Source organism: Mustelus asterias, chromosome 19, assembly GCF_964213995.1.
Source record: "Mustelus asterias chromosome 19, sMusAst1.hap1.1, whole genome shotgun sequence".
Lineage (NCBI taxonomy): Eukaryota > Metazoa > Chordata > Chondrichthyes > Carcharhiniformes > Triakidae > Mustelus > Mustelus asterias.
The window spans coordinates 84,057,421-84,081,402 of NC_135819.1; the positions used below are offsets into that span (position 1 = coordinate 84,057,421).

The 23,982-nt window shown below is 43.6% G+C and overlaps 1 protein-coding gene across 1 annotated transcript in view; it reads left to right on the plus strand.

Moving 5' to 3' along the window:
• Positions 1 to 23,982, plus strand: part of sema3ab (sema domain, immunoglobulin domain (Ig), short basic domain, secreted, (semaphorin) 3Ab) — a 446,670-nt gene that overhangs the window by 396,479 nt on the left and 26,209 nt on the right. The window contains exons 13-16 of the mRNA XM_078236002.1: positions 1,848 to 1,939; positions 3,179 to 3,220; positions 6,596 to 6,753; positions 21,802 to 21,869. Coding sequence (XP_078092128.1) covers positions 1,848 to 1,939; positions 3,179 to 3,220; positions 6,596 to 6,753; positions 21,802 to 21,869 — 360 coding nt within the window. The remainder of the gene's footprint in view (positions 1 to 1,847; positions 1,940 to 3,178; positions 3,221 to 6,595; positions 6,754 to 21,801; positions 21,870 to 23,982) is intronic.

Sequence of the window (23,982 nt, forward strand, 5' to 3'; positions counted from 1 at the left end):
AAATAAATAATATATCTCTTACTAAAGCTTCCTTAACGTCACTCTTGATTCATATGGTCCAGATGTTTTTTAAATCAAGGCAAGTTTAAAATTTCTGCCGTGAGCCTTTATCTGTGAAAGGATGTTTCCTTATAAAAGGTACAATTGTTCTTTGCTGAATTCTGCTCAGTCTACATTTATTTTTATCAAACTAAATTTTTTAAGATATCAGAAATAATTAATCTGGAAAGGCATTTCCATCCTTCAGCACTGGATGGGCTGCAATCCTCTCACAGAGAGAAGGACCTTTGGGTTAAGGAGCACCTCAGTGATATTTTAAACATTTATTCCTGCCTTGCTTTATTGTTTTAGTACAAAACGTGCAAATAACACCTGCAGACTGTGTTCTTGTTTGTAAAATGGCTGTTACATGAAGGATTGCAGAGGCCTTTCAACGTTTGGGGATTGACTAGAGCTATGGTTCAGCTATTTCAGAAATCTTTCAGAGAGGGATAAATTTAACTGTCTGTGGCTTCAATGGATAAACGCTGGGCAATGTGGAGTTCAATAAACCAGCAGGACCCAGGTTTCATTCTCTAATTGTGATGAGTTTATCTCACCCAGAATGGAAGTTAAGGGAGCTTTACGATTAGGCAGCCCTTGTTCGTGCAGAGAAAGTTTGCCTGGATTTCCTGCTGTTGGTTATTTTCTATTAGTTCTTGCTGTGAACAAAAGATGTGCGGGTTAGGTTGATTGGCCAAGCTAAATTGACCCTTCGTGTCCCGGAGGCTAGCAGGGTAAATATGTGGGATTACGGGGAGAGGCCCTGGGTGGGATTGTGGTCGATGCAGGCTCAGTGGGCCAAATGGCCTCCTTCTGCACTGTAGGGATTCTGTGATTCTATGAACAGACAAACATGTGAAGTAAAAGCGGGAGTAGACCATTCAGCAACGTGAGTCTGTGAGGTAAGAATGAAGCCTGACTTAATTCTAATATTTCCTTTAACATCATTGTCTGCTGACAATCAATCAGGCTTCATGTATGAATAATGTCCATTTTAAGGAATGCTGTTGGAATTACATGGGGCAAGAAGGAATAAAAAGTAAAAACAATCTGTTGGAACACTGGGCTACAGAATTAAACTCTACAGTGCCTAGTTTCCCTTTGCTATGAGTGACATTTTAACACGGTGCCTGTATCAGAAGCGATGGCGTGGGTTAATCACGCATTGCAACCTCACCCCTGTTTTTGGGTGGGAGAGGAGTGTCTAATTTAGCTGCAGGGGTGTTTCACAAGAGTGGCTGCGATTCACCCATCTTTCGATCTCTCTCCCTCTCCCGCCACATTTTTAAGTTCATTCCATTCTTATAGCTGAGACGGAAAGATTGTGAGTTCAACTCCTACTCCAGAACTGGACCCAATCTGATAACTAACTCTATTATCACAGCACATTTCTGTCATTTAGCTCAATGCTTCCCTCAATGATATGAGATCAAGTTTATCAGGAAGGTCCAATGGAAAAATCAGTGTTCATGTTAATAACCTCATCACTTTGAGCACCACTCTCACTGTGAAAAGAAATAGATTTATGCTGCTGTATAATTTTTGTATTCAAATATGAAACACTGTGGAGTAGTTTCTTTTTACAGCGACAGAGAACAATGGCGAGCAAAGAGTTTTGGGAAATTAATTTCTGAAACATGTATTTGAAGAAAATTGCTGATCTTACTGATTTAATAAAAGCTTCTAGCCTATTGTAATCAACATCCTTCATAAATCTTCATGAGACACAGACGACAAAATGACATTGACTGTAAAATATGAACGGAGTAATAAATTAACCTGCATTTTATTGTAATTTCTTTAAGATGTGGGGACTGTTCTGAAGGTGGTTTCTATTCCTCGAGAGACATGGCATGACCTTGAAGAGGTCTTACTGGAGGAATTGGCAGTGTTAAGGGTGAGAGTTCTCATTCTTTCATTAACCTAAAGCTTTGTCTTGCGACCGGCACTAGCAATCCATCTGTCATCACGTCTCAGTCCCTCAGTGTCTTCCTCTCAGGGGTCACAGCAGCCTTGCCAGAATGATTGGCATTTTTGACAAACACACAACCTGATAATCTCGGATTTTTATTCACAACTTGACTTTTCTGAGCTCGAGGAGATTTTGGATGAATTGATGCATGCTTCAGAACTAATGAGTCCCATCAAAGGTCATCACACTGCCACCAACAGATGTGTGACTATCCAAATAAAAACTAAATTTCTCCCCAGGGCTGAGAGAATTCTCAGAAACAGATATTCATGAACATATTTATAACAAAGTGTAAAGATTGTATGAAACGAGACAATTTAATTTAGGAAAAACAGATAATTTCTTTTTTAAAGGAAGTGGTAGAAAAAAATGTAGGTAATAGTTTGAAACATCAAAGGACTTTGCTTTACTATCCAAAAGTGTGGAAGAGCAAAGCTTGGCACAGGGAGAATGAGGGGCCAAGGTAGTGGAGTGGGGGCATAGTCTGGCATGAGAGGCATGAGGTGGTGTGGATGGGGCATAGGGCTATGTGGGGGATGAGGGGTTGTGAGGGTTGGAGGGCTTTTCAGCATTTTTTTATTCATGGGATATGGACGTCACAAGCCATGTCAGCATCTATTGTTTGTCCCTCACTGGCTTTGAGAAGGTGATGGGAGCCATGTTATTGAAGCGCTGCAGTCCATGTGGTGTAGGTGCATCCACAATGCCGTTGGGGAGAGGGTTTGAGGATTTTGATCCAGTGACAGTGAAGGAACGGTGATATATTTCCAAATCAGGCTGGTGAGTGGTTTGGAGGGGAATCTCCAGGTGGTGGCGTTCCCAGGTATCTTCTGCCCTTCGAGGTGGTAGAGATCAAGGATTTGGAAGGTGCTGGAAGTCCCACAGCACCGAGGTGTGACTTTTACAGAGCTGCCTTGGCACTCGGCAGCCCGTGTGACCACCTCTACCCTCCTTCCTGGGCCTGTTAGCAGCTTGCACCTTCCCCCAGCAGTGCAGACCCTGCTTTTGCTGTCACTTTCTCCCAGGGTGTACCGTCCGAGATGGGAACTTTCCCAATTCCCGCTACCCACCTCACAGGTGAAAATCCAGGTCTGAATTTTGTATTTAAACCTTTGATAAGAAATGAAAGCAGAAACGTATGACATTTTCACTTTTATCTTCCAGGAGCCGACACCTATCACAACCATGAAAATTTCGACAAAACAGGTGAGATTTAATTGAATGTTGCACTGGAAATAGATTGGATGTTCAGAAAGTGAGTTAAAAATACCTCTGATTCCCAGGAATCTTGACCTAATTTAGGTTGTTATGGAGTGATGGAAGAAATGGAGTTGGCAGAAAAACATCATTCCGTGTACCAATACTTTTGCTTATTTTAAATTTATAGATCATGGACAAAACCTCAATTCAGCTCAAGTTTCAGCGGCGTGGACAGGACATTTATCTGATGTTTGTTTTGATTGATTTTGTATCAGAAACTGTGTTAATACAGGAGATCGAATCTCTGCAAAATGGAGATCCGAGCAGAAATGTTCATACCAAATTCTGCCATTTTGGAGAACTGACCTTCAAACAAATCATTACAGCTGTAAGTGTGAAAGAAAGAGGTCGGTGATACACTGAGCACAGAACTATAGCCAATAGAACCATCTCCACAGCCAGGTCACACATAGAAACAACAAGCTGCATTTATATAGTGCAAAATCTCAGCAGGTCCGATAGCATCTGTGGAGAGAGAATAGAGCCAAAGTTTCGAGTCAGGATTGCTGATGTGGCGCTATTTTTGTTTGAGATTGCAGCATCCGCAGCATTTTGCTTTTATCTGAAATTATAAATTGAATGGAGGGCTGTGACAAGTGGTGTTCCTCAGGGATCAGTGCTGGGATCTTTGCTGTTTGTAATATATATAAATGATTTGGAGGAAAATGTAACTGGATTGATTAGTAAGTTTGCGGACGACACAAAGGTTGGTGGATTTGCGGATAGCAATGAGGACCATCAGAGGATACAGCCGGATATAGATCAGTTGGAGGCTTGGCAGAGATGGCAGATGGAGTTTAATCTGGACAAATGTGAGGTAATGCATTTCAGAAGATCTAATAAAGATAGGAAATATACAGTAAATATATAGAACCCTTAAGCATATTGATAGACAGAGAGATCTGGGTGTACAGGTGCACAGGTCACTGAAAATGGCAACGCAGGTGGAGAAGGTAGTCAATAAGGCATAAGACATACTTGCCTTCATCGGCCGGGGTATTGAGTTTAAAAATTGGCAAGTCATGTTACAGCTTTATAGAACCTTAGTTAGGCCACACTTGGAATATAGTGTTCAATTCTGGTCGCCACACTACCAGAAGGATGTGGAGGCTTTGGAGAGGGTACAGAAAAGACTTACCATGATGTTGCCTGGCATGGAGGGCATTAGCTATGAGGAAAGATTGGAGAAACTTGGTTTGTTCTCACTGGAACGACGGAGCTGAAGGATGACCTGATAGAAGTCTACAAGATTATGAGGGGCATAGATAGAGTGGATAGTCAGAAGCTTTTTCCCAGGGTGGAAGAGTCAATTACTAGGGGGCATAGGTTTAAAGTGCGAGGGGCAGGGTTTAAAGGAGATGTACGAGGCAAGTTTTTTTACACAGAAGGTGGTGGGTGCCTGGAACTCGTTGCCGGGGAAGGTAGTGGAAGCGGATACGGTAGTGACTTTTAAGGGGCATCTTGACAAGTATATGAATAGGATGGGAATAGAGGGATATGGTCCCCGGAAGGGTAGGGGTTTTAGTTCAGTCGGGCAGCATGGTTGGTGCAGGCTTGGAGGGCCGAAGGGCCTGTTCCTGTGCTGTATTGTTCTTTGTTCTTTGTATATCATGCCTTTAATGCAGTAAAATATCAAGGGTGTCAGCCAGTGTTGGAATTCCAAACCTGTTCATTCCAGTTTGAAGGTCAGTTCTCTGAAATGGCAGAATTTGCTGAAGTGCATTCACATTTCTGCTCAGATCTCCAACTTGCTGAGAGATTCGATCTCCGGTAATAACACAGTTTCTGATCCAAAATCTATCAAAACAAACATCAGAGGAATGTCCTGTCCACTCAGCTGAGACTTTAGCTGAATTCAGGTTTTGTTCCTGATCTATAAATTTAAAATAAGCAAAAGTATTGGTACACGGAATGATTTATTTCTTAGAATCTGTCCTTAATTATCTTGAGGAAGACTACCCAGAAAAGGAGTTGGAAACTGTGTGGTGAACCATAGATGGTTACCACTATGGGTACTGAACCATAGACGGTTATCACTATGGGCACTTGTACATATGTTACTGTTGTTACTGTTGGGGTTAGGGTTGGGGTGTTCTACCTGTTGGTATTGTTCTGTGGTACACTCCGGTTGGCTCCGCCTACCTGTAGGAGTATAAAGGTCACTGCACTGCCTAGTGACCCTTTAGTCTGGGATTGTATTGTTAAGCAATATGCTCCATTATTGTTACTAATAAAAACCTTTATTTCCCGGGTACGATCCAGCCTCCTGAGTGAATTAATCACGCATCAAACTGGAAGTGATGATGGTTGGACAGAATTGAAAATGGTCGCAGACAAACCCCGATTGTTAGAAATGGCCACAAGAACTCAAATAATGCTGAAGGATTTAAATGTTCTTGTCTGGGGAGCACAGTGGGAACGGTCTGCATATGCATATCTATTGAAATTATGAGGAACCTGTTTCTGAAGCAGTTCATTAAGGAACTCACAAGGGGCAAAGTAATATTGGATTTAGTTCTAATGAATGAGGAGTGAACAATTAGAATGAAGAGGACATTTAAGATGGAGTCACCATTGTGTTCTGACATTCAGGGGAACAAGTAAAAGGAAGTCAATGAAAAAAGATAATTTTTAGCAAGTTATTTTGAAGAGTTTTGGGGATGGTGCGGAAATGGTAAAATGGGAAGTGATAGAAAAAGTAAAAGGTTTGGATGGAAAGTGGAACAGTTTCAAAGGAATAATTCTTTAAGATGCAGAAGGAAATTATTGCTGCAATACGCCAGTGACAGCAGCAAGGAGGCAGGTCAGTGAGGGTTCCTGATATAGTTGGAGATAAAGAGAAACATTGGGAAATGTTTTAATGTTCAGGAAAGCACCAAGATAAGAAGAGATATAAAGAGAGTCTGAATTAAACCAGGGGATCGAACCTGGATCAGTGAAGGGTGCAGGAGAGCATGCTGGGAGCAGCATCAGACAAGCTACTAGAAGTGAGATCCACCAAAAGAGAAAATGCTGGAAAATCTCAGCAGATCTGGCAGCATCTGTAAAGAGAGAAAAGAGATGATGTTTCCAGTCCAGATGACCCTTTGACAAAGCTTTGATAAAGAGTCATCTGAACTCAAAATATCAGCTCTTTTCTGTCCTTACAGATGCTGTGGAGATGCCGGCGTTGGACTGGGGTGAACACAGTAAGAGTTTTAACAACTCCAGGTTAAAGTCCAACAGGTTTATTTGGTAGCAAATACCATTAGCTTTCGGAGCGCTGCTCCTCGTTCTATCCACTGCAATATCCCAGGTCAATAATTCTTGTTTTCCTCTCAGCAACAACTGTATATCGGCTCTGCTGTTGGTGTGTCTCAGCTGCCCCTGCATCGCTGCGATGTCTATGGAAAGGCTTGTGCAGAATGCTGCCTTGCCAGGGACCCCTACTGTGCTTGGGATGGCTTCTCATGTTCCAGATACTTCCCCACTGCCAAAAGGTAGGAGTGATTGCAGAGTTTTGGTGTTTGCACCTTTCTTACTAATGAAGGCATTGCTGTTCAGATGGTGTGTAGCATAAACCCTCAGTGGGAAATCTTCAATAGCAGCGGTAAATATTTATGTGAGCATTGAGTGAGGGAATACCAGGCAGATGGTCAATGCTGACAGCAGAAGAACAACACTGGGGAGCGCTTGGTAATTATGTTTGGCAATATGTCACAATCCTACTCTTTGTCCCTCTGTGGCAGATTCAATTCTTTAAACCGATTGTGCCCATTATATGTTAAAATAAGCCTTAGCAAGCTGGGTTTTCTCACTTTGATGATCGAATATTTCTACTGCCCAGTGCCTTGGTGTCGATGCCAGCCTGATTATTAGCTCATTTCGAGATCACAGGGAGAGGTTGGCATTCTCCCAGTCTTTTCATAAACTCGCCAGAGATTCAGATTTATCTTTTTTGTGAATGTGTGCAGCAAAGAAGGATATTATTAAACTAGAAAGAGTGCAGAAAAGATTTACTAGGATACTACCGGGACTTGTTGGATTGAGTTATAAGGAGAGGCTGGATAGAACAAAGAACAAAGAACAATACAGCACAGGAACAGGCCCTTCGGCCCTCCAAGCCTGCACCGATCATGTGTTCCTAACTAGACCATTCGTTTGTATCCCTCTATTCCCAGTCTGTTCATGTGGCTATCTAGATAAGTCTTAAATGATCCTAGCGTGTCTGCCTTAACCACCTTGCTTGGTAGTGCATTCCAGGCCCCCACCACCCTCTGTGTAAAATACGCCCCCCGCATAACTGTATTGAACCTTGCCCCCCTTACCTTGAACTTGTGACCCCTTGTGTTTGTCATTTCTGACCCGGGAAAAAACTTCCAACTGTTCACCCTTTTTATGCCCTTCATAATTTTATAAACTTCTATTAGGTCGTCCCTCAACCTCCGTCTTTCCAGGGAGAACAACCCTAGTTTACTCAATCTCTCCTCGTAGCTAAGACCCTCCATACCAGGCAACATCCTGGTAAACCTTTTCTGCACTCTCTCCAAAGCCTCCTCGTCCTTCTGGTAGTGTGGTGACCAGAACTGGACGCAGTATTCCAAATGTGGCCTAACCAACGTTCTATATAACTGCAACATCATATGCCAACTTTTATACTCTATGCCCCGTCCAATAAAGGCAAGCATGCCATATGCCTTCTTCACCACCTTTTCCACCTGTGCTGCCACTTTTAAGGATCTTTGGACTTGCACACCCAGATCCCACTGTGTGTCTATACTCTTGATGGTTCTGCCATTTATTGTATAGCTCCCCCCTGCATTAGATCTACCAAAATGCATCACTTCGCATTTATCTGGGTTAAATTCCTTCTGCCATTTCTCCGCCCAATTTTCCAGCCTATCTATATCCTGCTGTATTCTCTGACAATGTTCATCACCATCCGCAACTCCAGCAATCTTTGTGTCGTCTGCAAACTTACTAATCAGACCAGCTACATCTTCTTCCAAATCATTTATATATATCACAAACAGCAGAGGCCCCAGTACAGAGCCCTGCGGAACCACCACTAGTCACAGACCTCCCCAGTACTAGGTCCAGAATAGCCCCCTCTCTACTTGGACTATCAACATATTGTTCCAAAGAACCTTCCTGGACACATTTTACAAATTTCTCCCCGTCTGGACCCCCAGCCCTAAGATAGACTGGAACTTTTTTCTTTGGAGCGTAGGAGACTGAGGGGTGATCATATAGAGGTCTATAAAATAATGAGGGGCACAGATCAGCTAGATAGTCAATATCTTTTCCCAAAGGTAGGGGAGTCTAAAACTAGAGGGCATAGGTTTAAGGTGAGAGGGGAGAGATACAAAAGAGTCCAGACCGGCAATTTTTTCACCCAGAGGGAGGTGAGTGTCTGGAACAAGCTGCCAGAGGTAGTAGTAGAGGCGGGTACAATTTTGTCTTTTAAAAAGCATTGAGATAGTGACATGGGTAAGATGGGTATGGAGGGATATGAGCCAAATGTGGGCAATTGGGACAAGATTAGGGGTTTAAAAAAAGGGGCAGCATGGACAGGTTGGGCCGAAGGGCCTGTTTCCATGCCTTAAACCTCTATGACTCTATAATACGTGGGCCTGTTCTGCTGAGGAGATTTTCCTGAGTTCCTTGCTGAGCAGTCACACTCCAGGCCAGGTCACTCCTCATTTAAGGTATGAAATGAGGGTGTACGACTTTCATATCTCCATTCTGACTGGAGCAGACATCTAAAATTCTCTATTGCTGGACAAATTACTCATAAAAGCACTCACCGTAAAGATAGACTTTTGGACAGCATAAATGATGGGCGCGATCTTATCAAAAACATTCTGAGCGCCGAACGAGTGTGAAAATGGGAGAGACACGTGCTGATTTTTTTGGCGGAGGTTAAAAATCCAATCTTATCACACTCTGAGGAAAAAATGAAGCAAGATCTGTTTCCCACCAGCAGGGGGAGAGAGCGGGGCCTAAACTCACCCGAAAGCTGGCAGATTACAGCTGAGGGCACCATTGCGCATGCACAGATCTCTCCATTCTGTGCAACAGTACAGAACAGAGAGATCTGTCACTGCATGCCCCCAGCTATTGCTGGCCTCCATGGCTGAGTACCTCCCCCACACAGACCAGGCGATTGCACCCCCCCATCTCCCCGGAGGGAGCGACTGATCACCCCCCACCCTCCGTCTTGGATGCAGAGTGCACAGTGTGCCTCCACCCGCATGTCCCTTCAGGCCCCACTCCCTTTGCACTGCCCTGTGCCCAGTGAACACTGCCAGTGTGCCAGGCTGGCAGTGCCAGGGTGTCTGGTAGGCAGTGCTGGGGTGCTTCCTGGGCAGTGCCAGGGTGCAGATCTCCTGGGGGCCTCAATGTCCTCCAGTCCTACCGGCGGGGACACCATGACAAGTCCCTGTTGATGGGAACCCAATGTGATCCTCGGCGGTGAGGGCCTTCACTGGCGAGGCCACAAAGGCAAGTGAGGCCAGACAATTGCATCCCAGGCTCACTTGTAGGGTGGGATTCTCCTGTCGCATTCACCCCAAAACTGGAGAATCCCGCCCGAGGTCAAAGGACCATTGCGTTGCCCGCCCCCTGCCCACTACGATTTCCATGGCAGGCGGTACAGGAGAATTCCTCCCATAATATTTAAATTCTATTTAGCATTGAATTTAAATATTATATTCAGCCTCGTGCCCTTTTCGCACGGTAGGCTGATCTCACCGGTAAGATCGCGAGAGGCGAGAAATCGGGCGCAAACCCACTTTTTTGGTTCTCTCACAATCTTGCTGGTTCGCCGTGCCCCTCGACTGATGGGATGAGAAGGTAAGATCGCCCCTGATAACTTTGTTCAGGAACTCAAACTAAATAATACAATCAACAGGAAAAATGTAAATATTCTTCTGTAACTGGGCTACCAAATTCTGAGCAAATGACAAAAGATTCTGGCAAAAGACAAACTCACAATGTCGCATTCCATTTTCCGTGAAATGTACTCCTCATGCTAACCCTCTGAACATATCGACGGACAAAAGAACTTTCAGACACTTGAGAGATTCTGGAGGGAGTTTTCCCATCCTGCCTGCCACAGGAATCCTAGCGGGTTGGGGGGAGGTCCATGCAAAGGCCGGTTGACCATGGGCAGGATTTTCTGGTTTTGGGGTGAGCACGGCCGGAAAATCCCACCCTCTGAATAAATAGAAAGAACAAAACTAAATGAATCATGAAATATATCAAAAACACAAAGGATTTGGGCGGCACGGTAGCACAGTGGTTAGCACTGCTGCTTCACAGCTCCAGGGGCCTGGGTTCAATTCCCAGCTTGGGTCATTGTCTGTGTGGAGTTTGCACATTCTCCTCGTGCCTACGTGGGTTTCCTCCGGGTGCTCCGGTTTCCTCCCACAGTCCAAAGATGTGCGGGTTAGGTTGATTGGCCATGCTAAAATTGCCCCTTAGTGTCCTGAGGTGCATAGGTTAGAGGGATTAGTGGGTAAATATGTAGGGATATGGGAGTAGGGCCTGGGTGGGATTGTGGTCGGTGCAGACTCGATGGGCAGAATGGCCTCTTTCTGTACTGTAGGGTTTCGATGTTTTCTATGATTAAACATGCCCTAAGAAATTGTTTATGTAGAGATGAGGTTTTGCTGCAAATGGGTTTCTGTGGAATACTGAAATAATTGTGTCTAAAATGTAGCTCTGAGGTTGGATGATGTACCTCAAGGTCATTGAGATTTTCTCTGAGACTCATTTATAATCAACATTTGGGGACAGAAAGGAATTTCTTGGAACTCTTTATCTCACCCCCAATTTTCTCAGACATTGAAAATCAGTTCTTTTGCCTCTCCTGAGAGGTTAGCGGGCTGCTGGTGTGTGCTGATCACTGGCACCTTTGTGCCCAGTTACAACACTGCTGTCCCAAACAAAATGGTTTATTTCCTTTGGTCTTTTCGATATATTCAGATGAACTCTGTCCCCGCCATCTTTTCTCTCTGCACAAACAAATATCCAGTTCAATGTTGCCCAATAGGATTTCAATGCTTGCCAAACCTGTGAGGATCGGGTCATCACATTTGCCACATGATTCAAGACATATACAACATGAATAAAAGCTGCCCGCTTGATTGCTACCCGTTCCACAAACATTCACTTCCTCCACCACTGATGCACAGTACCAGCCGTGTGTACCATCTGACTATGAGATGCACTGCAGGAACTCATCAAGATTCCTTTGGCAGCACCTTCCAAACCCACCATCTAGAAGGACCAGGGCAGCAGATACTCACCATCCTGATTTGGATATATCTCACTGTCCTTTCACTGTCGCTGGGTCAAAATCCTGGAATTTTCTCCTTACCAGCACTGTAGATGTACCTACACCTCGGGGACTGCAGCGATTTAAGATGCAGCTCATCACCAGGGGAAAACCAAGGATGGGCAATAAATACTGGCCCAGCCAGCGTCGCCCACATCCTGTAAATGAATTATTTTTAAAACTGTGCAGTTTAATCCTCATTGGCAGCAATGTAGTGCTGTCCATCACTCACACACCTCAACTCTTTTGCAAAAACCACCAGTTAGAAAGAAACAAGTTCCTCATTTCGCACCCCCACATCACAATTTCAGGAGCAAAGCAACCTTTCCAGAGGCTGACTCTGTGCCTCACTGAGCAATGCCACAAATCGGAATGTATCATCGTTTAAAGGTTCCGAGAGAGGGAGCAGGAACAGAGAAGGTAACAAAGGGTGGATTATTTCTCTTTTATTGAGATCGGGCAGGATTGTCCTCCCTCTCTGTGGGTGTTCATCGCAGCGGGAGGTGATTCATCGCTTGCTGACGGCAGGATCTTATGGGCTCGCAGTTGTCAATGGGGTTTCCCATTGGTCGCACCCCTCACCAATGGGAAACCCCCATTGGGGGTGTGCTATCGGTGGGACCGTAAGATCTCGCCAACGTAAACGCCAGCCAGATCCCAGTGAAAGTTGTATTTAGCTTCCACGCCACTAGAAACCCAACAAATGAACTATATTTTGATAAACGTATTTGCGGTTTGTCTAATTTCTGACTCTTGTCTCAGAGTAATGTGGCTGATTCCTCCTCATTCAGTTAAAGATGGCTGACAAACAGCAGTCTAGCAGTGACACCCATACTCATATCCACCGCCTCAGCTCGAGGAACAACATCAATTCACCATGTGTGTGGCCAATTCACCAAACGTGGGGAGTGGTAAATTATTGGGCAACACTCAGCCAGTTGCCTCATCAAGTTATTTTCATTATTAATAAGTCTAGTGTACTGTGTGCACAAATTGTTTCCTCTGACAAATCGGCTCATTGTTAATTTTTAACTAATACTCCCCGCCCCCCCCCACCCCGCCACCGCCCCCCCTCCCCCCGCCACCCCCCCCCCCCACCACCGCCCCCCTCCCCCCGCCCCCCCACCCCCCCCCCACCCCCACCACCACCCCCCCGCCCCCCCCACCCCCCCCCACCCCCGCCACCACCCCCCCCCTCCCCCCCAACCATCATATTCACACTCTTTGACATAATGAACAGTTTTCCCAGACTATCAGTTCCCTTCATTGTTGTGAAAATTTCAACCAGGAACCATTTGAATAAACAAAGCTGGGGGAGACTTCTACGGCCCAGTTATTTTAATTACCTTGTGGCATTCATGATATTTGGACCATTCATATGCAAAGACCTTCAAATTAATTTTGACCTGAATTCAGTGTGGCATGTTCAAACTCTTGTGACCACAGTTGTCAGGGGCATGGTGGGATACATGAAATTAAAATGATTATAACTTGGACTAACTTCCATGTTAATAGTGTCATCAAAGAGATTGATTCTTACATCTTGCTGTAAACTTATTGCATCTTTTGATTCATTAACACAGTCCCATAATGACCAACATCAGCACCAGGGATTGGAAGCAACAGATCCAAGATCCAAAGAGTTTTCTGAGCATTCAGCATATACCTGACCCAGTCTGATCTTTCATTCACTGCAAGCTCTACTCATAGAGTCATAGAGCATGGAAATGGGCCCTTTGGCCCAACTTGTCCATTCAGCCTTTTTTTTTAACCCCTAAGCTAGTCCCAATTGCCCGCATCTGGTCCAAATCCCTCTATACCCATCTTACCTGTGTAACTGTTATGTTAGCCTTCATAGCGAGAGTCATAAAGGTTTACAGCACGGAAACAGGCCCTTCGGCCCAATTTGCTCATGCTGCCCAGTTTTTACCATTAAGCTCGCCCCAATTGCCTGCTTTTGGCCCAAATCCCTCTATACCCATCTTACCCATGTAACTGTCGAAATTCTTTTTAAAAGACAAAATTGTACCCGCCTCGACTACTACCTCTGGCAACTTGTTCCAGACACTCACCACCCTCTGTGTGAAAAAATTGCCCCTCTGGACACTTTTATATCTCTCCTCTCTCACCTTAAATCTATGCTCGATACTCTAAAATAAGCTGCAGGATTTGGGGTAATGACCTCCATGTTGGAGTCAAATGGGGGTCACACCCAACACTCTGTACTTGCTTATTAAATATAGAACTTGCATTTAAATGGATTTTAAATAAAGCCAGCCATAGAGAATCATGTACTCACCAATCTGAATTCACCATGATCCTGTTCCAACTCACTTGGAATAGGGGCGAGTGTGGGGTGTGTGTGTCTGTGTGTGTCTCTGTGTGTGTGTGTGTCTCTGTGTGTGTGTGTGTGTGTGCGCGCGATGGGAGGTAATGGGTCGGGGGATGGGGTGGACTCATTTTAGTATCAGGATAGAAACTGACACCACTGAATTGTCACCCCTTAGACATTTTCTGAGTGGGATTGTGCTGCCTTTCTCCACTGAGATGAGGATGAAGAAGGGGTCAGAGGGTGAGCAGGTTTGGGGAAGGGATGGGAACATTTCATGCAGGAATCGGCTAAAGCTCCACATCCACATCTTCCTTCAAATACTGTCACACTGGCGAGCCCTATATTCAAATACCAACCACTCAATCTCTCTGCAACCAATTGCTGTTTAAATGTGGTCATGTGCTTTCTACGGGTATATCGAGTGCTGCTGTGTGGGAGGTGACATCCCGAATCAGTGTGGGATCTCAGAATGGGAAGTGGTCAAGCTGTCCTTCCAGGAACTCTTGTGAGATGTGGTAAGGATATGAATTTATCAGAAATGGGCTCTGCCACTGGTTTGCTGAGTCTGCTTTCAAAATGCCAGCTTGCTCTCCAACACAAAAGCACATTTTTAGACTTTATTGTTTGATTATATGGGGGTTCAAAATGATATTTATGATGTGGAGATGCCGGTGTTGGACTTGGGTGGGCACAGTAAGAAGTCTCACAACACCAGGTTAAAGTCCAGCAGGTTTATTTGGTAACACGAGCTTTCGGAGCACTGCTCCGTCATCACCTGATCCGAAAGCTCATACTACCAAATAAACCTGTTGGACTTTAACCAGGTGTCGTGAGACTTCTAAATGATGTTTACGGTACTCATAAAAACACTTTGACATGTTCATTTGCATTGCTTTCTGTGTAAGTAACACAGGCATTAACCTCGCAAGGATATAATTCCACTTCTGTAAGCTGGACACCAATATGCAGGAGTGTCATTCCGCATTTCCACTGTGCCTCTGCAGTCTACATCAAAGTGAATATTGCTCTGTACCAGCATTCCAACAGAGCCTAAATATGTCTACACTGACAGCCATGTAATTCCATTGCTCGAGTAGATTTCCAGATACAAGGAAGTTGACCGGAAGCTAAAATATCAGGAATATGGATGAACCTGTGTGTTGATACGAAGCAGTGTCCTGAATATAAGCTGAACGAACATAAACTCTATGTGTTCAGTTATAAAGTGTATCGAAACTATAGCCTGAATTATGGACGATAGTGTTTGTATAATGCAGTCTGTCTCCATCCCTGGGATTTAGAGTTACCTCACACTTCAACTATAGGATTTTAAATAAATAAACTGGACAAATCCTGTATTCTGCACATTGCCCCATAAAGATTAAACGTTCAGCACACCTGTCACCTAAATCTGTCTTAACAACAGCGTGAACATTCAAATCCAGACTTCATATTCCACTGAAATCCCTCATTTTCCAGATGTGTTCAAACTGTCCCATTATGGCGATTATGAAATTCTTGGCACGGTGCGATCTCCCCAGACAATCACTGCTTTAACAGGGATTACAGGAATTCCTACTTTTATGTTTTATACACTTTAAAAATAGCAAGATGAAAGTTCAGGAAGCTGAACTCCTTTTATCACCCTGGGTTAAACACTCTTTGTACCTCTGCTATAAATCTGTGTGGCTCGGCAAGTTATTTGCAGTTAATTGAATTAAAATGGTGATCCCATTGCCCCCACAACTGTAAAGCTAATATTTTGGGCCCTGGTTCTTAGTATAGTCTCCCACCTCGAGAAACTGACTCCACTGCACTGAAGATTACTTACACATTGCATCGAATGGATCTGGAGGGATGTGTATTTTCTCCGTCATCTCTTACCTGTAATAAGTCCTTGTAGCGATTGGTCTGATTTAATCCTGCTTTGGTTCCGCTCCCACCAATTGCATTGCCCCATTCTACCGATCAGAGCAAATTAATTAGAACCAGTTTAATGACAACAAACTGATTGAAATCCCAATCTTTCTACATTGCCTTTCTTGTTTTGTTTTATTTTCTAATGCATACATTGGACAAGTTTTGGTTAAATCAACTTATTCCATGCTCGGATTCCAGAGAGAGGGATAAAAATTGAGGAAAGTGGGAATTTGTGTAAATTAGCTGGTTCCTGAGGTTGACAATAACTCAGAACTGGATATAAAAGTCAGTTAGAAATCTGGCTTCGCTTCAAGCTTGTTCTTTATTGTTGATCATTCTTTCAGGTGAAACTGTCTCTGAAATAGCTGCACTGTGCTGGAGGGTATGCCTTGCAGCAGAGATGGAGGCCATTTGGCCCATTGTGCCTGTGCTGGCTCTTTGAAAGAGCTATCCAATAAGTTCCACTGCCCTGCCCTCACCACATTGCCCTAATTCTCTGGAAACATTGTCATCCGGATCAAAAATTCACCAAGCAATATAACACAGAGAGCAGTAATAAAGGGAGAAAAGGGAATTAGTAAAGCTTCAAAGGAATTTTTTCTCTGCTGTTAAGATATTGACCTGAAGGTCCATACATATTGCTGATGTTGACAGATCATGTGATCAGGTACAACATAGTAAAGAGCTTAACAGCATTTAAAGGAATTTGTTCTAAATAAGTAGATAGACCAAAGGATGGCATTTGGTGGTTAATACAGGTATATTGAACAGAAACACAAAAGATGTAGACAATAGCATGACATAATAGCAAAGGTGAGTAACAGAAAAAGAAATAATTCATCAGTGGAAAGCTCTTTAAGATTCGAGCGCTAACGACAATCTGGGATGCATATCAACAGCCTGTGATTTCAAGTTAACAGAGAATTGTGTAGATTTAAGACATCGACCAACTTTTGGAATGCTAAATGGTTTTTTGGGCTTGTGACTTCTGGAATGCAATGGGAAAGTTATACAGCAGAATAACACTGAATGATAAAAATACCATCACCAGATTGCTTCGTGTTAATGAAGAGAAGTTTTAAAGAAAGATAGCCTCATGTTTTCTAAAATGCTGAGTGGAATGTGTAATTGATTTCAAAGCTAGAGCATGATTGTAAACCCTGATGGCACCGAAAGAAAGTGAAGCAGCCAGAAGTTTGGCTTAAATATTTGCCATGGTGGCACGGTGGTTAGCACTGCGGCTTCACAGCCCTAGGGACCTGGGTTCAATTCTGGCTTGGGTCATTGTCTATGTGGAGTTTGCACATTCTCCCTGTGTCTGTGTGGGTTTCTTCTGGGTGCTCCAGTTTCCTCCCACAATCCAAAAGATTGGTTAGGTGCATTGGCCATGCTAAATTCTCACTCAGTGTACCCGAACAGGTGCTAGAGTATGACAGCTAGGGGATTTTCACAGTAACTTCATTGCATGTAAGCCTACTTGTGACAAATAAATAAACTTTACTTATTGCTGAATGTGGATTCACATTCTTAACTAAACTTAACAACTCCACTTTAACTTTCCAAAGAAATAAAAATGGATGGACATCTATTTAACAATTAGATGGAAACATTCTAAAACATGGATAGAGATGGTTTAAATGATGCCTAAACACAGGTTTCTGTGGTGCTGTATCAAGGATGGTAAATGTAGTGTAATGGTTTAATAGAATTGTTATGGTAATGAGTGATGCAGATTACGATGTAACAATGACATCAGCAGTCATGTGCTATGTTACATCACTGCAGATGGTAAGTTCCCACCTGCCCAAATTGCAAAGGGAAATTTTAATCAGCTGCCAGAATGATTTAGCAATTTATATATTCGGAGGAGCTTTCTCAAGTCAAGGCTTGTGATTTTATATTAAAGTTTGACAGTTATTGGAATAAAGAGAAAATAAAATAACACTTAAAACATAAGAAAGCTGTTAATAATACTTTACAAACATTTCATAAAAGACTTTGTCTTCAATAAACTCCGAGCTACACGCCCCCTTGGCCACAGTCCTTTATGAATTTATAAATTTCCATAACATTACCACACAATGCCCTACAGCTCTTTTGGTGCTCTCCCACTGTGACAACAAACTGCTCTTCCCAGGTCTGGCTTCAACACACACATCTGTCTTGCTCAGGATCTCACAGCCACCACCAACACAGTTTTCAATGTTTCTATAAACCTGTTTTCCTTTTGATTTTACATTCTGTTGTTTTCTGCAATCCTTTCAAAGTTCCTTTTCTCAGAATCCTTTTTTTTAACTTTACTGCTATTGTATTTTAATAGTAAATTTATATTAGTTTGCTTCATCTATTCCCAATGTTCCAATTGTATATGTTCCTTTTGAAATACAACAGCTAACTTTAATATAAATTCATATTCAATCTCTCCTGGCTCTCTGTTCATTTCCATTTCAAACCACTTGTTTACAGACATCCTTTATTGATGTTTTAACCTTTGCAGTCTATCTGTCTCCAATTTAATTAAATCACTCACACCCCCACAACTTGTTTCCCAATAAATGATAACATGATTCTGATATTGCAATAAAGAAATATCAAGGCTCTTGTTTTTCCAACAACTGGACAGTTCATGGAGGTGACATTATGCTATTGCCACTGGATTGGTAATCCAATAGACCCAGGGTAACACTCTGAGGACCCAGGTTCAAATCCTATCATGGCTGATGGCCAAACTTGAATTCAATAAAATTCTAATTGAAAGTCCATGAAACTTTTGTCAATTGTTGTAAAAGCTCATCTTGTTCACTCATGTCCTTCAGGGAAGAAGATTTGGTCCACATCCAGGTCTACTGTAATGTGGTTGACTAAATGCCTTGGAAATGCCACTCAGTTCAAGGTCAATTAGGGATGGGCAATAAATTCTGTGATGTGGAGTTGCTGGTGTTGGACTGGGGTAAACACAGTAAGAAGTCTCACAACACCAGGTTAAAGTCCAACAGGTTTATTTGGTAGCACAAGCTTTCAGAGCGCTGCCCCTTCATCAGGTGAGTGAGGAATTGTGTTCACAAACAGGGCATATACAGACACAGCCTCAATTCAAAAGATAATGGTTGGAATGCGAGTCTTTACAGGTAATCAAATCTTAAAGGTACAGACGATGTGAGTGGAGAGAGGGTTAAGCACAGGTTAAAGAGATGTGTATTGTCTCCAGCCAGGACAGTTAGTGAGATTTTGCAAGTATTGAGGCTGTTCTCATGCGTGTCGGGGAATACTTCAGCGGTCACGGGCATTCAGCCTCTGATCTTCGGGTAAGCATTCTCCAAGGCAGCCTTCACAACACACAACAACGCAGAATCGCTGAGCAAAAACTGATAGCCAAGTTCCGCACACATGAGGGTTCATGTCACACTATCTGTAACCCCCACGACTTGCCTGGGCTTGCAAAATCTCACTAACTGTCTTGGATGGAGACAATACACATCTCTTTAACCTGTGCTTAACCCTCTCTCCACTGTCTGTACCTTTAAGACTTGATTACCTGTAAAGTCTCGCATTCCAACCATTATCTTGTAAACTGAGTCTGTGTCTATGTATGCCCTGTTTGTGAACCCAACTCTCCACTCACCTGAAGATGGAGCGAGACTCCGAAAGCTTGTGCTGCCAAATAAACCTGTTGGACTTTAACCTGGTGTTGTGAAACTTTTTACAATAAATTCTGTCCCAGCTAGTGACAGCCACATCCCACAAATTAGTTTAAAAAAAGAAAATGAACAGTCTGTACTCATGACAGACATTTCTACCGGTAACTTATCTGATACAGGGTGTTAATGAACCCATTTGAATGAACTACTAGGATAAGACCACAATGTCTCCAGGTAAGATAGACCATGCAACCAGCAACCACTCCATCTATAAACAGTGGAAAAGTGCCAGGCTTTTCCTGTGAACAATCTAGGATTGCAAGATTAGACCAACACTGGTGTTTCACTTGATTTAGCAGCATAAGTAAGGAGCAATTTGACAAAAGGGGATAGCTCAGAGGATTAAATGAGCTGGGGGATAAGTTAAGGGTCTGCTGAAAGAAAGACTTGATTAATTAAACGACAACTTCTTGTTTAATGCTCTCTTGTGTTCTCATATTTCTGTGCTCTGGATCAATACTTGGTGAATGCAAGGAGAGGTTATTGATTTACATTTCAGCTCATTAACTTCGACAGTTAATGCAGCTCAGGACCAGGGTTATATTTCACCAGGTTAATGAACCAATTCAGAAGCTACATTTATAGATTGTGCATAGTGGGCACAATTTACAATTTAGAAGCATCTGTGATGTACAAATGGGAAAAGTCAGGTATTGAAGATGTATTTATAGTGTCTGGAAAAAAATAACTTCATCACAATTAATGTCTTATATCTTACGTTGTTTAATCGATCCAGACTGTACCACAGAGTTACTGAATTCACCTTATCAATGGGATCTGAGTGTTTTGTGTTACTTAAAGGTATTGTGCTGAGTTTAGGAACAGAATATTTGATTTATTTGGGGTATCTGCGACAATATTATAAACTTCAAAGATTACTGTGGAACTACAGGTTCAAACCAGCTTTCTAATCGAGATTTGCCCAGAGACAGGGTTTTAGCTCTGAAAAGGCTCAGCTAAGGCTGTGTGATGAAAAGTCTTTTAGAGGATTAACTGCAGGGTTTGCAGTGAATGATTTGATTTGATTTGATTTATTATTGTCACATGTATTAGTATACAGTGAAAAGTATTGTTTCTTGCACGCTATACAGCCAAAGCATACTGTTCATAGAGAAGGAAAGGAGAGGGTGCAGAATGTCGTGTTACAGTCATAGCTAGGGTGCAGAGAAAGATCAACTTAATACAAGGTAGGTCCATTCAGAAGTCTGATGGCAGCAGGGAAGAAGCTGTTCTTGAGTCGGTTAGTGTTTGATCTCAGACTTTCATATCTTTTTCCCGACAGAAGAAGATGGAAGAGAGAATGTCCGGGGTGTGTGGGGTCTTTGATTATGCTGGCTAGTTTTCCGAGGCAGTGGGAAGTGTAGACAGAGTCAATGGATGGGAGGCTGGTTTGTGTGATGGATTGGGCTACATTCACAATCCTTTGTAGTTTCTTGCGGCCTTGGGCAGAGCAGGAGCCATACCAAGCTGTGATACATCTGGAAAGGATGCTTTCTATGGTGCATCTGTAAAAGTTGGTGAGAGTCGTAGCTAACATGCCAAATTTCCTTAGTCTTCAGAGGAAGTAGAGGTGTTGGTGGGCTTTCTTAACTATCTGAGACATTATCTGTCAGGTATGATTCTGTGAGTATGACAATGTCAGGCTGTTGCTTGGCTAGTCTGTGAGACAGCTCTCCCAATTTTGGCACAAACCAAATCTCAGTCAGGAGGATTTTGCAGGGATAACAGGGCTGGGTTTGCTGTTGTCATTTCCAGTGCCCGGGTCGATACTGAGCGTTCTGTCTGGTTTCACTCCTGATCCAATTTTCTGTGGCAGTTTGATAGGATTCATACTTTGTGAGGACCACAGTGATACTTTACCACCACCTCTCCCTGTGGACTTGTTCCTCACTGGTCTTGGGAATTCTCAGAATCTCCCCAGATATCTTTCTAGTTTTATACAAATACAACAGATAATGTAACGCATCCTCCTTAACTTAAAACTCTGATTGAAGCACCTGTAACAAAAATCATAGCGATGAAAGAGCTCAGCCAGTACATTCTGATCTGAATTGATGTTGCCCTGAATATAGACGACCAACTTTAGTTTCTTAATGACTCCCAACAGTGGTCAGTGGACTGGAGTTATCCATCCTGCCTTTGGTCTAAGAGTCAGTGTATCCATTGAACCAGAATCTTCAATTCAATGTAGACTCAAAATCTAATCCCATTGAAGGAAACATGCATCAGAAACTCACACAGATCACCTTTGTTTCAGGCGGACCAGAAGGCAGGACATCCGGAATGGCGACCCTCTTACCCAGTGTTCTGATCAACATCACAATGGTAAGTTAACAATGGCTTAATGGCTTCAGGCTGAACAACCTTCCGATATCTCTGACAAATTCTTCCATAAAATGGTGTTTATGATGGTGTGGATGAGATTTTGCGAACAGACTGATACTCGGGGAGTTAATTTGACTCATTTGGACATATTACAAAGAAAAAACAAATAACAAAGGAAAGGACAGCACAGGAACAGGCCTTCGGTCCTCCAAACCTGTTCCGATCATGATGCTCCAACTAAACTAAACAAAAACCTTCTGCCCTTACTCGGTCTGTATGCCTCTATTCCCTCCCTTTTCATGTAAACATCCAGATGCCTCTTAAATATTACTAATGTGCCTGCTCCACCATCTCCTGTGGCAGTGTGTTCCAGGCACCCACCACTCTCTGCATGAATAATTTCCCCCGCACATCTCCCTTAAACTTTCCGCCTCTCACCTTGAACCTGTGCCTCCTTGTAATTGACACTTCCACCTTGGAAAAAGCCTCTGACTATCCACCCTGTCTATGCCTCTCATAATTTTGTCGACCTCTATCGGGTCTCCCCTCAGCCTCCATCTTTCCAGTGAAAACAATCCTAGTTTATTCAACCTCTCCTCATAGTCAACATCCTTGAGACCAGGCAGCATCTTGGTGAACCTTCCTCGCACTCTCTCCAAAACTTCCATGTCCTTCTGGTAGTGTAGTGAACAGAACTGCACACAATACTCCAAATGCGGCCTAACCAAGGTTTTATATAGCTGCAACATGATTTCCCAACTTCTCTACTCAATGCCCGATGAAGGCAAGCATGCCATTTGCCTTGATTTATGGTGCCTTCAATGCTGGAGAATGAAAGTGTCCGTTTTGAGTCAGATGTCAGAGGTTAAATGTGCGCCAAGACTTAAAGATGGCCGAAAAGGACAAACTGTGTGTCAACTATCCTTCAAAAAGAAATGACTGAGTTTTCTCTCCCTTATATTCCACTCCCTTTTCTTACAAACACTTTTCCCAGTTTTCCTGTTTCCTCCTTCTTCTCACCTGATTTTGGGGTTGGCAACTCTTCCCTTTTGCTTTCTCCCAAGAAATGAGATGAGATGGAAATTGAACCACCTTCCCAAGTGCCCATTTGACCTTCAGATTGGTTAATTCCTCTAAAATCTCAAAAATGATCAATCTCAGTTCTGAATGTACAAAGTGATTGAAGATCCGCAGATCTCTGAGGGAGAGAATTCCAGAGACTTCTCTGTGTGAAATAATATCTTCTTATCTCAGACCCAAAATGGCCAAACTCTTACCCTGAAATGATGGAGCAGAGTTTCGAAGCCCTTTGATGGGGGGTCTGGAGGTGAGCTTGCTTGGAATCTCACATCACCGGCTGACATTGCAGCTTTGCCAGCATGATTCCAACACCAAACCCCCCCCACCCCCTCGCATGGCTCCAACGCCACCCCCCCCCCCCCCCCCCCCACCTCCCCCGTCCCCGGCATGGTTCCAACACCAAACCCCCCCCACCTTCTTGCATGGCTCCAGTGCCACCCTCCCTCCTCCCCTACTGCCACCACCCCCCTCCCCCTGCCGGCAGCCCGTAAGCCATTTTCAACAAGGCCAGGCTGGGGTGTATTACCTGGTGTGTCTGTAAAAACAGTTAGAATATATTTTCCCTTCCCCTCACTGGCTGGAATTTCCTGGTTGGCAGGCAGGGCCCTCGCGGTGGCTGAAACCTGCCCAATGAGAGGAGGCAGCGTCCTGGCAGCAGACTGTGTGGGTGCAGGCTCCAGGAGGATGTTTTAAAGCCCATTTCCCCCATCCCGAGCTGCCACACCGTGATGGTCACTGCCTCACCATCGGCCATCCTGTACAGCCGCGCCTCTTTGCATTTCTCACCTAAACAATTAGCAATTCCCCATTCCTATTGGTCAGCTAGCCTCAGAAGCCTGCCTGCTGTTTTTAATTGGCTGGAGAATGCACTCCCTGGGCCAATGACTAACCCAGCACTGAAAATCATGTCAGGGGTCTCCATTCGACACAGCGTGGGTGCAGGATCCAGGAGTTCCCTCAACATCACCTTCCTCACTCCAGAAGCACAACCCTGCCCTCTGACAGCTGTTGACTCAGAGTTAAATCAAGTCAA